At 40.6% G+C, this 15,938-nt stretch overlaps 2 protein-coding genes across 2 annotated transcripts in view; one reads left to right on the forward strand and one right to left on the reverse strand.

The window, feature by feature from the left end:
• Nucleotides 1-647: 647 nt before the first annotated feature.
• Nucleotides 648-10,847, reverse strand: LOC145326998 (uncharacterized). Its single transcript, XM_080170476.1, has 2 exons — nt 10,557-10,847; nt 648-1,935 (listed from the first exon to the last, which is right to left on the reverse strand). Exon 2 carries the CDS (start codon nt 1,932-1,934, stop codon nt 648-650), a length of 1,287 nt encoding a protein of 428 aa, XP_080026602.1. The 5' UTR covers nt 1,935; nt 10,557-10,847.
• A 3,067-nt stretch (nt 10,848-13,914) lies between these two features.
• The window catches only part of LOC145316226 (lactadherin-like), a 45,587-nt gene continuing 43,563 nt past the window's right edge, over nt 13,915-15,938 (forward strand). Inside the window, exon 1 of the mRNA XM_080156605.1 lies at nt 13,915-14,152. Coding sequence (XP_080012731.1) covers nt 14,150-14,152 — 3 coding nt within the window. The 5' untranslated portion in view covers nt 13,915-14,149. The remainder of the gene's footprint in view (nt 14,153-15,938) is intronic.

Consider the following 15,938-nt stretch of genomic DNA (forward strand, 5'->3'; position numbering starts at 1 on the left):
TTGGAGACATAGGTCCATGGTCTCCAATTCTTTTGTGACCTCCACCTTGGCTTTACGGGCTTCCTTCCTGGCTCTCTCGGCGGCTTTTTTGTACTTATTGACCTTAGTCAACGAGATCTGACGCCAGGGGGTTGTAGTTTTGGGGGGGCTCCAGACGGGGAAGAGGGCAAAATGCTGGGCTTCAACGGCCGGGCCCATTTTCGATGCAAGAAGAAGCACTTCATAGCGAAGGATGCTTACTTCGCGCCTGGCCAATTCTGGGGGCATACTGAATGCCCACATCCTCCATGAATCAATCTCTTCCTCGAGATACTCGATATGCCTGGCAAAACCGTCCAGGTAACGGCGGTTTACCACATCCTCCGGGAACAGCCGGGTGTGGTCATGAATACCACGCCGGATGGACTCTAACATACCTTTGATGTCTCTGACTTCATACAGGATGTATTTGTGGTGGTCATAGGGCTTGTCAATTTTAGCCAGCAAGTCGAATGGCAGACTCATTGTGGTTTGGGTTTTATCTGAAATTAGATAAAAATTTGATAAAATTGATAAAAACGAAACTTGTGGCGGCACAAACAGGATGAAAAAATGATAATTTTATTTATCGACACATTTTTTCTTTAATAGAAAATTTTAATAGAGATTTAATAGAGACGGTCTGTTACAGGTATATAGCCGTAACCGTCCTGGCGTGAGGGGTCATAGGTGTTATCATAATGACTCTCACTTTGGAAGTGACGAACGTATCTACCCTGTGGTGTGTTGATATGATTGTGTGCATATCTATCATCATAGTCTGCTGGTTGGCGGTAGTCTTGACGTACAGCAGGTGATGGTGACCGTTGTCGTGTAGGTGAACGTTGTCTCGGGGGAGAACGCCTTCTAGAATAAGAACGGCGTTTTGGGGAATAGTGTCGTGTAGAATAACGGCGCCTAGATGGCGAGCGCCGTTTTGTAGACGAGCGGGAGCGTGAACGCTGTCTTGAGGTGGAGGGTTCCTGCTGTTTGACCTGGGAAACTTTTTGTTTTTTCCTTCTTGAACCAGAATTCTGGAGACCGTGGGTTTTCAAAGAAGGTTTGGTGGTGTGCTTACAGTCAGGGCAAGCTTGATTTCTACAGTAGAGCATTTTACTATTATGCTTTGGAATCTGGCTGATGGAATTTTGCATATTGTCAGAAGTCTTTTTTCTGTATTCGTAGAACTTCTGTTCACGGTGGAACTCTAAACGGGCGAGTGTGGTTTCCATCGCTGCTTCCTTGCCTCTGAGGTATTCCGCCTGTACGTAAAGGGAGTACATTTTTTGGAATCTGGGGGCGGATACATCATCCTTTCCAAGCAGCTCATGTATCAGATCAAGTTGGTGCCATCTGTCGAAGAAGGTGGGCATTGGGCTAGCATGGAATATTTGATAGAGATTATCAATACTCTTTGTCAATTCACTGTCCATGTTACACGGGGGGGGTTTAGGCTCCTCGGGAAATTTTTGTTTGTATAATATTTCGAGGCGGGCTCTCTTCTGAGCCTCTTCCCTAACCTGGCGGGTACTTGAACAGTGGGTGCCTTTTAGAGTCCAAGCCGGGATTTGAACGTATTCTTCCTCGTTAGGTAGGAAGTTTCCACCCTGGTTGTCAGTGACGTCTATCTTGTGCAGTTCCTGGTTAATTTTTTCTTCAAGAGTTTTGATATTTTCTTGAGCGCACAAGGTAGCTTCCAATAATGTATTTTCAGCTTCAAGCATCTCCCGTATATCCGGGTTGTTGACATTCTGGAACAGAGCGGGTTCAATTCGGGTAACGGAGCCTGGGTGTAGTCGATCTAGCAGCTCCTTTCTCTTCTCCTTTAGATCTTTTTCAACAACAGCTAGCGGTTTGGTTAGAGGGGCGCTGAGAACGGGGCCGTTGTTGGAGATGGCGGAAATGTTGGAATCCATCCTGGAATAAAAAAAGATTTTGTTTATAAAAGAGAAAGAGAAGGCTTTTATGGGGTGTATTGTTTACAATGGTTTATAATATTCGTAAAGCTAAAGGAAGATTGGCAAATAATGATTATTATATAAGAACATTTAAATTTAATATTTGATAACACTAATCCAGGTTTTCTTCGGCTGGAATCAATTTATCGGTTATTGATGTAGAACCATCATCCTCGTAGGTGGGTTAAACTTCTAGAGGCAATTCATCATTTAATAATAACATTATTAAGGGCATTAATCATCATTTACTTGTTATAATTTAACATTTAATAATATGATTATTAACGTTATTAACAGGTGTGTGAACCTGTAAGTAGGAATCTTCTTTTGTTGTATTTTAATATTTAATAATAACATTATTAATATCAATTGTTGGTTTGTAAGGCAATTACAGCCGTATTCAGGGATGTGGGCCAATTCAGCCTTTATTTAATAGGTAGGTTTTTTATGTCTTCGGCACTTACAGCCTTTATTTATTTGAATGAGAAATTTGTCACAAATGCATATCATGGAAATGCGTGTCTGTGAGGTTAAAATTATTATCTTCGGCAACTACAGCCTTTATTAGTGGGTTTAAAATTGAATCATGCAGATCATGGAAATGCGTGTCAATGAGGGTAAAATTATTATCTTCGGCAACTACAGCCTTTATTAGTGGTTTAAGATTAGAAATGCAAATCTTGGAAATGCATATCAAATGAAGTTAAATTTATTATCTTCGGCAATTTCAGCCAACGTTTAGCGGGTGTAACTCATGTGCGATGCATTGTGTTATCCCGTTACAGGAATGGTTTTAATGGGAGGTTTTTATTTTGCGTTGCTCCGAAGTGTAAGACTCGTCACACTTGGAGGCCGCGGATCTGATCTGGTCAATTAGCGCGAGCTCGTCCTCGGAGAACAGGATGGCAATGTGCCGGACACTTCTTCTGGTTTCATGAAACTCTTCCTTCCAGTGTTTCCGCCAACGGATAATTACCTGACGGACGATACCATCATCAGAAGTGATGAGGTGTAGGACCTGGCCAAGGCGCCAGAGTTGATCGCCAATCAACTCATCTGGGGACCGGAGGAAAACAACGATATCCATTTCTTTTGGTTGTGGACCTGTTTTGCCAAATTTCTTTGGTCTTGGAATGTAATCTGGAAGGCGTTCATACAGCCAGATCTGCCACCATGATTGATAGAGGCGTTCCATCTGTTCCAATAGGCGGGATGGTTGCTCTACCCTCATTGGTCCAGTGGGTGCACGCCTGTTATTCCTGCCGTGTATCAGACGGTTAGGCGTGATAAGGTCTGCGTGACCTATATCCTCCGTTCTGGATACCGTGCAGATTGGCATGTTGTTTATTTCATTGGCAATGTATGAAAAGGCGGTCTCAAAGGACATGACGTCCAGCTTGAGACCGTTGAATGTTGCATGGAACAAAGTTTTGATCTCTTTGATTGAGCGTTCCACGCAACCTTGATAATTGTGGGCAGCAGTGGGACCGATCTCGTACTCTATGCTGCAGCTTTTTCCATTGAGCGTTTTAGTGATGTCAGCCATGGAAAACTCTGATTTTGCTACGCCCTTGATGAGCTGTGCACCTGGGTCGATGAAGACCTTTTTAGGGTAGCAATAACGATGAACGAATCGTTGGAAAGCTTGAAGAAAAGCGTCAGTGTTATACTTCGTCATAGCATAACAAGCCGTTGCGGATGAGGCTGGGTCTCTACAGACTAGACCCCAAACCTTGACTGTGGATCTGTGGTTATGTTCACAGTGAGCTAAGAACGGACCCATTAGGTCAAGTTGGCAGTAGTAGAACGGGGGAGCAATGGTCAGTCTGTTTTGATGGATTGGTCCCATTTCAGCTTCTAGAAGCTTGGCCTTGAACCTACGACAATGTGGGCAAGCCGCTCTGATCTCTTTGGAGAGATCTCTGCCATTAAGAATGTAGGCAATGTGCCTGGATTCTAAGAGTGTTGCATTTACATTTCTGTGTAGTGCAAGCTCTTGATGGGCGTATAGCATAACGGAGTATGCTATTAAGCTATACCGATCGACTATCGGTCTAACGAAGTGGAGGGGAGACAAATCAGGCATGATATTGTCAACGTCTTCTATGTTAGTGCCCTCGACAATACGACCATTGTATTTGATAATGCCATCGTCAGTGACGACATTGTTGCCGTGGGCCTTTGAGTTGGAGAACTTAAGCACTTCTTTAGTAGCGAGTCTAAAGTAGTAATTCTCCGCCTTGTGGATTTCTTCGTCCGAAAGTTGGACGACCTGAGGATTTGGATGAGGGGGGGCCTTCAAATTACGGTACGATTTGAAGTCGAAAAAGCAGAATTTTCGAACAATGGCCATGACACGGAGAGACTTGGGCCATGACCGTTTGCACGGGTCGTAGAGATAATTCGAGAACTTGGTTATCTCTGCCGTTCTTTCCTGAGGTGATTTCGTATCACCGTGGAGGATTCTGACCTCTTGGGCAGCGGCCTGCTTCGCTTCCATTGATAGTTTAAGATCTTGGAAGGATTGGGCTGGCATGTCCTGGTAATCAAGATACATCCAGGGTTTGCCGTTTTGCCATTCAGAATTAGCATCGATATCCTTGATAGTGGCAAGGAAACGAGTACCCAAGTCGGCTATGTTGTTTTCAGATTCAACATGTCGCCATTGGTCTGGGGAAGAGAATCGGCGAATTTCGATGACGCAGCTGCGTACGCCAAGAGAAAGAGGGCGTGCATCTTGATGAAGCCAAGACAACACAACGGAAGAGTCAGTGAAATAGGTGACTTTTTCTACCTTGTTTTTGAGATTTTTGGCAACGGTTGTTGCGAGAATGGTGCCAACAACAGCTGCCCTGAGCTCTGCTCGAGGAATCGTGCTACCAGTTACAATCTTTGATTTGGCAGCAGCTAGTCGGACAGTGACCTCGCCTGTGAGAGACCTTGACCTAACATGCACGCATACGATTGCCATGTTTTGACTAGCATCAACAGATACTAAGAGATCAACTTTGGGCTCAGAATTTGCCGGAATTACGGACCGTGGGCACGAAACTGACGCAAGTTGTTGCATCGTTTCAATGTTAGTCACCCATGTGGGAAGCAACTTGGTTGGGAGACCGTCGTCCCAACCAGTGGCGTAAGAAAGGAGGTCGTGATAGTCTGCTTTGAATTTAGCAGTCACGGGGGTGCAGAGTCCGAGAAGGTCGAAGTTAGAGGCAACTTGCGACAAGATTGTTCTTTTTGTGAAATTGTGTAGGAGAGCCTCTTCAAGACTTCCTTCTACTGGTGGAGGTCTTTTACCTCGTTTTGTTTTACCGAAAGAGAGAGGTTTGACGTCCAGACTGAGAGTGTCAGCAAGTGGAGCCCATCGATAGCCGAGGTAGCTAACATGTGTGCCATCATTCGACACAGTGTCTTCAGGTACAGCTGAAGATTTGACAAAGCTTTTGACGCTCATGCCTGCTAAGTCAAGAGTGAATTTGACTCCCGCAATGATTTTGTCTAGTTCAATTGCGGAGTCTGTTGAATCAGAAGTATCATCAACATAAGTTTTGGTTTTGAGAACCTGGGCACCTGCAGTATGTTCAGGATGGTTGTCCATGACATACTGAGCTACCTGTTCAAGACCTTCTGCCGTTTGGTTGCCAGAAGGTTTAACCCCATAAATGATGGTGCGCATGATGCGCGTTCTGATGGTGCCACCAGGGGCAAGGCTATCAACCCACAAGTACTTGTGCCAGCGGAAATCAGATGGATCCAACTTAATCTGATTGTACGCCATCCGTATGTCGCATGCGAAAGCATGTGGGCCTGCTCTGAAATTGATGTCCAGAGCTAAGATTTTTTCGAGTCTGTTTGTGCCCTTTGCTAGGACGTCGTTCAGACTTTTACCTGACGAGGTTGTCGCAGAAGCGTCAAATACAACCCTGACTGGAGTGGAAAGAGAGTTTTCTTTAGTGACGAATCGCCAAGGGAGGTAGTATTCTCCTGGCAGATTGTCTACAAGGGCGCGTTCCTCAGGGGATAGGTCATCAATGTCACATGAATAGCCATTCAATGCTAGTTTGTCATGTGATGCCATAACTTGTAGTTTGGCCTCTGGATCCTTCTGCAATTTTCGCAGCTGGGACTCCAGAACTTTGAGGGCCCTGTTTTTGTTTGGTTGTAACTCCTTAACCGGATCAGCAATGAAGGGAAGAGATGCTACGATCCGGCGTTCGTCAGGTAAGAACTTGACGGACTTTTTTATTAGGAGTTGTTCGGCCTCTTCTTTCAGAGAAGTTGCCTCCAAAATGTCTCCGTTTTTGCAGTCATTGCAGCCACGGCATGCTATGCAACGGTAAGGTGCTTGAGTGCCTATGTCTTCACTCTCAAGATACTTGCGTTCATGTCGTTTGACGTGTTGAATATTGGTGCTGTATGTATGAACATCCAGCGAAGCGTCCTCGTCTGTTGTTTCCTCAACAGTGATTGGACGGAGATACGGAAAGGTGTCGGTTTTGGAGTCATCCGCGCACCAATTCCTGCCACTGTTCAGAAGTGTTTCAGTGGTATAGCGGTAGGCAGACAGCTCGTTGGTGAAGAAGAGAGCAGCACCAACAAAGTTTACAGTCTCGGCTGCTTTAGCCCAAGCCTTGTGGGGGCCACCAAGTACACCTGTGTGGCCGTCGATACCCTTAAGTGGGCTTCTGTATAAAGATAAACCACAGGGCAATGAGCAGATGCGCATTGGGAACAAGTAATTGTACTTGATTCCCAGGATTATGTCGACTTGGCCTCCGCCAATGACATCTGGAACGGTAGGGAGGAGCTCGTGGCCTTTGTAATGATTTACAAGGTCACCATAAGGCTCCTTGAGGTCCCAACGAGGAAATGGAGCCGTCAGCGTGTCCATTTTTGCAGCAATTATAGTTGCGGACATGGCACTGTCGACTAATGGCAGTGTGAACTTGTCACTGCCATAGGGAAGATGGACGACTTTACCACCTGCTACGTTCATGAGGGTGGGTCCAGGTCTGTGTTCTGTGGCATCTAGTCTAGCCGCTGCAGAAGCTGAAACTGCGGCTGTACCACAACCGCTGTCATAGAATACAAACAACGGGTTGCCGGAGAGATCAGGGACGTTTTGGCACATGAAGATGCCGGGAGCAGCAACATCGGGGAAAGTGTTGGGGTCGGAAACGTCGGGTGTGGTGTCGGCGGTTTGGAGGTTCATGGTTATGTTATCCATGAACAGAAGGTTGCCAGATGTTATAGGGACATCCTTGGGCAATGATTTGCGGAAATCGCCTAACCTCTTTTTATTCTGCTCCACATGAATTGAGCAGGCGAGGATGTGTTTTTGTACGCGGTGTGAGGATGCGTACTGGCAATTGTCAGCTTGGCAGTAAAAGGTGGTGCGACAATCGTTTTTGTGATTGTTCCACCATTCGTCAATATTGTCGAAATTGACGTTGGCGTCCATTCTGAGACACCTATGACAGGCTTTTGTCTTGCCGTGGAGTTGGCGTTTCTCCTTGTGTGGTGTATTGATGTACACCTGGCATTGGAACAAATATGTGTGTTTGTTCTGACAAAGCGCGCAATCAGTCGATACAGGCTTAGAAGCAGCACCTGTGTATGCTAAGAGCGGAGTGGGCGTCTTAGTCGACTTGTCGGCTAATCTGCCTTTTTGGCGATGTTTTGGGTCCTCCGTGGCCGAAAAGGTGGAGGCTGTGTAGGTTTGGGAGGCTGGTTTACTCCGGTTCGAATTTTTATGACCCGGGTTGTTACCAGCATGATTGGACTGTTTGTTACTGGAACTGCCGCTGTTTGTGTTGGCATTGTTGCCGATAGAAGTTGCGGTGCCAGTGTGGAGGGATGCCCCTTCATGTTGATTGAGCTGATATTGTAGCTGGCGGAGCTCAGAGTCAAGAAAGAGGAGAAGTTGTTCATAGCAATACTGGCCGTCTTCTTCCCCGTGCTCGTCTGCACTCAACATGAATTTTCTAGACATCTCCTTAAAGTAGTCGCCTTTAAGAAGATTCAACACGGAGTTGGCAATATCTGTTTTGCCGTGATACAAGGTTTGCTCCGCGTCATTTTCTTTTGCAAATTCTTGGGTGTCAGCAAGCAGTGAACGGAGTTTTACCATCCATGTGATCTGCTGTTCCCAGTTGTATTTAGGGCATGGTCCAAGTTCCATGATTTTGGCCTTGCGTTTAGCTATGATGCTGGTTTTGCTGCCGTAGTGGAACGACAGCTGCTTCATACAGGCCTTAATGGATTTTTCGGCAGAGCACAACATCTGTGCATTGCCTTGGAGACATTTCTCTTTCAGTATCTCCAATGCTTCGACTTCTGCTATGGAAGGCATTGAGTCGATGTAAATCTGGAACTTCTTTTGGAATGTAAAGAGGTCAAGTTTATCTGTTTTGGCCCCAGAAAAGTGAGGGATAGGAATGTTGGAAGAACGCTGATTGAAAGAGTGTCCTGAGATAGGCACTCCGAAACGGTCCCTCAAGCGTTCAACGTATGATTCCACGCTGGATATTTCAGTTTCGAGCGTGGTGGACTGGGCATCCAATGCTGTCGCATCTTCCTCCATGTCCGTAAGCATCGCGTCTTCACAAAGCGTTTTGGCTTTATGTAAGGAACGCTGTGCCTTTTCGAGTAGCTCTTTGAATTGAGCATTAAGTTTATTGAACTGACCTAACTGCTTAACTTCGGTCGTTTTAAGGTCGCCGAACTTTTCGCAGAGATCGTCGAGCTCAACAAGCAAGGGGTCCCTTTTTTGTTTTACCCTTGCTTGTTTTACCGCATATGTCGTAGGATTTATGCGGTTGGGGATGGGAGCTGTTTGCTGGAGCATAGTTGCAGCAGGAACAGCTGTGGCCTGAGTCGTAACTGCTGGAGGCACAATTACTTGGCCATCGCATGGTAAGGTACCTGCCTCGGATCCGACTGCTGAAGTGGTAGTCGAGTCGTCAGAGCAAGTAGAGAGAGGTACTGCTGGAGCAGCAGTCGTCGTAATCGGTTGAGCTTTCAAACGTGATGTACGATGTTCATGAATGAACTCGATTTTTGAGCGCATGGCTATACGTAGTTGTAACGCTTTGTTCATGTCAGCTTCGGTGACCCTTGGGTCTGGGCTGTTGCGAAAGAAAGCTATGATGTGGCGAATTGACGAGGCTTTTTCTTCCAACAATGATAGACTATTGTCTAGCTTTTCAATGCTAAACCTGTCAGGGTTATTTATGATGCTCTGACAGTCTTCGTCTATCATCATGCACACATCGCATTCGATGATGAGTTTGGTTGCCTCATCAGTCATGGTTGGGGTTTGTGCTGTATCAAGCGCAGATAGATCGACACTAATATTGTGTGTCGATGTGGAAGCGTTATAAGCGGAGCCTGGGAGGTGGTCGTGTAATGGGAACTGTTCAGGGTTATAAAAAACCTCGTCCTGAACCTCTTTCTGTAAATCTTCAGAATAGAGTTGTTCCAAAGCTTCTTCAAGAATTGAAGCTGATTTTTGGAAGGATGGTATGGGGGAATAATTATCCCAATCTAGTTGCTGTGGGGCTAGCTCAAACTCTTCAGTATCTGTAGGGGTTGTGGGGGTTTGTGGTGAAAGGCCGTTATACGGATGTATAACGGGAAAAGCTACCAGTGGATCAACAGGTGAGGAGGGTAAGTGGGGGGCTGCAAGTAGTTGGGGAGCTGCAGGGGGTGTAGGGAATCCTCGGATAGGTGACGGGGATGGGCTACGGTGGTGGCTGTTTTGGCCTGGGGGGGTGCGACTAACGCTGGGCCTGCGTGAGGAAACGACGGGCCTAGAGTTGCGGTCAACCGGTTTTTGCCGTTGAAGTAGCGCTTTTTTTGTTTTAAGGAGTTTTTTGGCGCGTAATTCAAACGGGGTGTTGAGTTTATGTTTTTTGGCTAAAACTCTGACGGTTTTAGGCCGACGACTCGCAACAGTCGCAGAGTCGGATTGTGAACGTTTGGTGTGAGAAGGGGTGGGGTGTGAGTTAGATGGATGATAGAGGGTGTTATGCCTTGAGCGTGTAATTGCTCCGGGCGGTTTAGTGAGAAAAATCTCCTTCATTGACCACTGAATGCTATTGTTAATTTATTTATTTAAATTATAATCTCTCTTTAGCTTATATTTTTTTTTTTTTGGTGTTTTTATATTTTTGTGTTCTTACAACAAATAAATGATGAGGGGAGAACCTTCACCGAATTTTTTTTGTCTTTAATATGGCGCAGTATGGCAGGGACCGCAAGCTATCAGGGAGATGAAAAGGGGTAGGGGGGAAACAGGTACGGATTATTTAACAGCTATATTGTTAAATAAGAGGACAAGGAGTTGTCCTATGGGTAGGGAGAAAAATAGGTTCGGCTTACTTAACAGTTATTGTTAAATAAGAGGACAAGGAGTTGTCCTATGGGTGGGTGGCACTTAGTTGTAAAGCACCTCAGCAGCTGTACAGAATTAACAGTCTGTAAACATCAATGTGCGGGAAGGATGCTGTATCCCCCTTGAGGCTTAAGACTTACAGATTGGCTAGTTATAGAGCAGCTTTTGCAATAATGAACTACCTGGGTCTGTAATGCAGGGATGATCAAATTTATCCAATCTCACCAGAGGTTATCCAAAGGGTGCAGGGGGCCAGGACGGGAGTACGGTTAGGGTCTCCAGGCGGGGCCTCGGGGCATTTAATGGAGTCTGGAAATATTGGAAGATCTTGATGTTAGGCCTAAAGAAATAGAGTTATATTTTGGGAAATTTGGTGGAAACCTAAACTTCACCCGGCCTAAGCTATTGTCCTATCCTCCCCCCAATTACATTATTTGTTAATAGGGAAGGTGGAAAGGTTAATGATTTGAAGAACTAAGCTGTACCTGGATATTAATTCTGGACAGCTTAGTTTTCCAAAGAGCCGGCAGACATTATAATTAAGCGGTCTGAAAAATGAAAATCTGTAGTTTGCTATTTGCAACCGCGAAATTATGATGTCTGCCGCAGTGAGCCGCAGGCAGCCTCTGTTCTTCTCCAAATTTGGTGGCCTGAAAGTGTACATACATTAGTGTACATGACACCACCCCCCAAGAAAATAGCAAAAAACCACCACAGGACCGATAGGTATATACCCTGAAGAGTAGAATCCAATCATTTCAGTGGTTACCGAGATCTTAAGCTTCAGACGGACGGACAGACAGACAGACATCAAGCTACTTTGTATTATAGACTGATAACTAAAAAAATTATTGAAATTCCGAAAATCACAAAACCTTTCAAATAAAATAGTATTTGCTCTAAGGTTAAGTTCATTCCAAACTTTTTGTTGTTGTTGTAATTTTGCCTTGAAAAATGAGGATGGGATCATTAATATCTTCTTTTATTTTCTTACTTTTTACTTACTTTCAAACATTCAAAATATTTTCATTGAAAGAAGTTAGGTATATAATCAAAAGATTACATTTATTTTCTTACCTGGAAATACACAAATTTAATGTTTGAATTGCTAGCGACATTTCTTAAAGAGGATGTAATCCTTACATTTCTGTCTTTTTATCATGGGGTCATATCTATTTAGGGGGGGGGGGGGGGATTCAACCCCGTTAAATTGCCTAAAACCTGCCTTGGTCTGCTAATTATAAAACGATCGATTCAGAGGTTTACGAGATCTTGGGCGACACACACACACACAAAACTCATTAGAACGTTATTGAAAAGTATTTGTGTTTAAACGAAGACATGTTGTACTACTTCATTAATAATGCTACTAATCATGTCATAAATGTACAATTAATTATCATAATCAAATGACTTTGCTGCAATTGGACGTGATCATCCTTGATTTTATGAAACAGTGTGAATGTTTTTTCCAAAACAAATAGAATGCTCTTAAGCATATGAAACATTGTGTTTATATTGTTGCATATATGCATACAAAACACCTTAGCTTGGCTGTAGAAATAAGTCCTCTCCTTAAATGAACTATTATTCTATCCTATCAAATTATTCAAGGTAAGGTTAACAAATTTATAAAGGTTTTCAAATTTAGAAAAATAAATAACAAATTGCTTCGCAGATTACGTAGGAAATCAGAAAAATAGCCTACAACCACCCAAAGAAATTTATGCAACTTTAAGTACAATTAATTCAGACCAGCAGTTTACGATATCTTTAGCTACAGACAAATATATAAACATATACACATTGTATGTATAATTTCAAAATTTAACTTAAATTTTGATTTTGCTTACTTATTTCTTTTTCTCTGCAGATACTTGAAAATTTTGGTGTAGCAAGCTAAGCAAAGTTAAGATAGAAAATGAGTCGGAGGTTTTTTGATTGTTTATAAAAGAATTGTTGAAGCTGTTAAACCAAACATTACTACTGAGAGGGTGAGCAAACATAACACTAAGCTTGCATAACAACTTATACTCTGCATAAATGTATGTTCAATGTCTTAAGTTTTACAAGCTGTCACGCCCCTAGAGATAAACCAACCACCTTGAATTCTATTTTTATAGTAAAGAGAAAAAGTTATTTTCTAGGGCTGGAGTGTTTTTCTTTCTACATGCGATTAACTTTTGATTTTTCCTTTAAATATAATTATTTATTTTATAATATTTTACATTGGCATATAAAAAGAATTAAAATGCTTGAAACATTTTATAATATCAGAATTGTTATGTAAAAGTGATATTTTGTTTGTAAGTTAACTTTTTATATACATAAAAAGCGGTTGCGCCCCTAGCAATAAGGGCCTCTTTATTAAAAGGGGTAAGCAAAACAAGGGGCAGAAAGATAGCCTAAAACTATCCCAAGCCTTAAATCTAAAAATAAAATATCCTAAACCATCCAGGGACATATTTGGAGCATCCCTTAAAAGGAAAACTCAATAAATTCATTAAATATTGAAATATGCTTAAGATAAGCGTACTACTTTATATAATAGGTATGTAAATACATAAATTCATGTGTAAAAAAGTTTAAGTTTGAACTGTAGACCAAACTGAAATCTCTTCATCTTAAGATTTTGATCAGGTTTTTATTAGAATAATAATCAGCCTAGCTTTGTTGCGTTCAAATCAGGGATATTATGGAATAAGACAATGGCCGATTTAACTTAATAACCCAATCAATCTGAATTCAGCCAAAGTTGTAAGCCAACGAATAAGAAGAAAAAATAAAACTTTGGGGACTCGTGTAATAAAAAGCCCATTGTCCCTGCCTCCCTGGTATAAATCAGGAATAAAGAAAAGCAATGTGTTTTAAAAACTTAGAAATATTAGAAATTTTTGCCAAAAAAAGTTGTTTATTTTTAAATCATATCAATTTAAATTTTCATCAGGTATAAAGAAAGGGTACATAGGGGAATCAAACAACTAACAAACAGAATTTAGATTTATATTCTATTTCAATTTTTTAAAAATTCAATGTCTGAGGAGAAAAGTTAAAGATGTAAGATTGTAACATTTAAATAATATTTTGAAATAAGTATATAAATAGCCTTACTGTCCAATTAGTAGCACTATATATAATTATAAATCTAAATTTGTCAAATTATTAGCAATAAATTGCATCGTTTTTATGCTTAAATATCTCTTAATCCCAGTTTTTTTTTACTTTTTAATACAGCAATAAAATTTTTGCTGCCCTTGTTTTAATCCAAACTTGTACCGTGCTGGGATTTGTTGATTTGTGAATTCTCGTTGTACTGTCCCGTAGAAGGGTCACACATTTTTGGGCTCCCCAAAAATTTCTACGGACTGCCACGACGTTACCGCCCAACATTCAGGACTTCGTAAAATCTTCATTTTTTCAAGTCACACTCGCACGAAACTTAAGATTTGATGCTTGAAGGGAGATCTTGAAGCCCCTCCACACCCCCCCTCCCCTTTCCAAATAAAACGGGGCAAATGTTTATTCAAGATTTAGCTTCAAGTTACTAGTGGTTTTACGGACCCTTTGCATTCAAGTTGATTAAAAGACAGTGCTTATTTTTGTTAAAATAAAAATAGAATATATATTTTAATTGATTTTATGAAAAATAAATGATAAATATTAAGTCTAATATACTTTAAGAATTAAAGTGAAATTGAAATGAATATTTCTGAAGTGAAAACATCGTGATTTTTTTTTTAAAACAAGATTTTTATTTGTGGAAATAAGTTTTAAAATGGTAAGTTGCTTAATGTTTAATGGTAATTAGAAATGGCAACTTTTGTTTAAATTATAAAACATGCAATTCTATATTTTATTGGCGTCAATTTTATTTAAGAATAGAAAGAATAAAATTAAACAAATTAGCAACCTTTTCTTCATCTATTGTTATCAAGAATTAAGAGTTTTTCTTGTTTTCTGTGAAAAATGATTTGTTGCAAAATTGCGTCAAGATGTAAAGAAAAGTGTCTCAGATTTCAAATTAAAAAAAAACCAATAATTTCAAATCAATTCATTCAACGAGTTTTTTGTAACAAGGAAGTTGTAGACCCTTTTTTCACTGTCGATAATACATCATCTATTATTACTTTTTATTGATGACATTCGATTTACATATGGAAATACTAATAATTTTTTTGCTGTCACTAAAAAGAAATTTAATATACATAAACAAATAATGATTAAATTTTTGTTTAAAAAATTTATTTAAAATTAAATCTAATTTCTGTGTTCCCTTCCAAGAAAACCAGAATAAAAAAATAGGGGGGGGGAAAGATTGATTTTAATCGACTTAAACTTTAAAGTATGGAAAATATAAAATGTTATGTTTTTGAGATTGCTCCCTGTTTTGAGATGGAAAAGTGGATGGGAATAGAATAGAAATTTGGTTTAAATTGAGAATAATTAAAAACACAAGAAAGAAACGAAGTAGAAATTAAAAAATATATATGTAGATAAGGATGACATCGTCTCTAAGTAACGTAGCACAAGTTAATAAAAACAAGTTACATGGAATTGTGTATAGACTTACTGACCTCTTCTCGATCTCCATAAAAAACAGTCGTATATTTTTTAAAAAGAGCCGACTCGAGTAAAATACATTTATATACAACGAACAGGCAAAGTGAATTTTAGAGTAGGTTAGCTTCTAAAAAAAACAAGAATGAGAGAGAGGGTCTTGAGCTAGAATCTGGGGTGATGAATGATTAAGAATTTTGTTATTTTGTTATGCAAATGTTGCAAATTTAAAGGCTGCAATAAAAGATGTTATTGCCACATTTGCCTACCTATATTTTCATGCAAATTGCTCCATCAATATACATATGTTTACACTAATTGATGTATTTAGTATAAGCTAAGCTCATATTTGTTTTTCCTTAACTTTAAGTTTTTTGTATTCAAAATTTAGTTTTTTAATAAAATTTTCTTTGTTACTACTGGCTACAGCCAAAAAATTTTGGGGGTGGTAATTTTTTTAAAGAGTCGATTACTTTTGGTGGTACCCTCCCTCGAAATAATTACAAACCTTCTTAGGACCTATAAGGAGCTATATTGTAAAGGAGAACCCTATCGGTTCATCGGTTAGAAAGATGATTCTATACAGAAGGACACATAGACATCTTGTTAATTAGTTATAAACCTATCAGAAGGTTTATTGTACAAGATAACAATATCGTTTTATCGGTTAGCAAGATCCTTCGGTACACACACGGATTAAAATTCTGTTACTTTTTTATTAGGATAATTATAATACAAAAGTCATAATACAAACAATAAAGTAAATTGTAAAACATAAGGCTATTGACAGATACAGATATAAATAAATGTAAAATTTAGTAAATATTCTCTCAACACCATTGATAAATATTAACAAAACACATGTTTAACAACTTTTTGTATCGTAGCTACTTTATATAACATTTTAATTGTCTGTCCTTCACAAATAAAATGTCCTTGCATCCTAATTTCAAGTAATTTTGAAATAGATTTACACAAAATTTTTGTTCATACTTTTAGATCTTGTT

The sequence above is a fragment of the Acartia tonsa genome, chromosome 1 (genome assembly GCF_053477335.1).
Source record: "Acartia tonsa isolate MP-2025a chromosome 1, ASM5347733v1, whole genome shotgun sequence".
NCBI lineage: Eukaryota > Metazoa > Arthropoda > Copepoda > Calanoida > Acartiidae > Acartia > Acartia tonsa.

Coding starts and splice junctions, on each gene's coding strand:
- LOC145326998 (XM_080170476.1), bottom strand. CDS start 1,934: ATGGATTCCAACATTTCCGCCATCTCCAACAACGGCCCCGTTCTCAGC.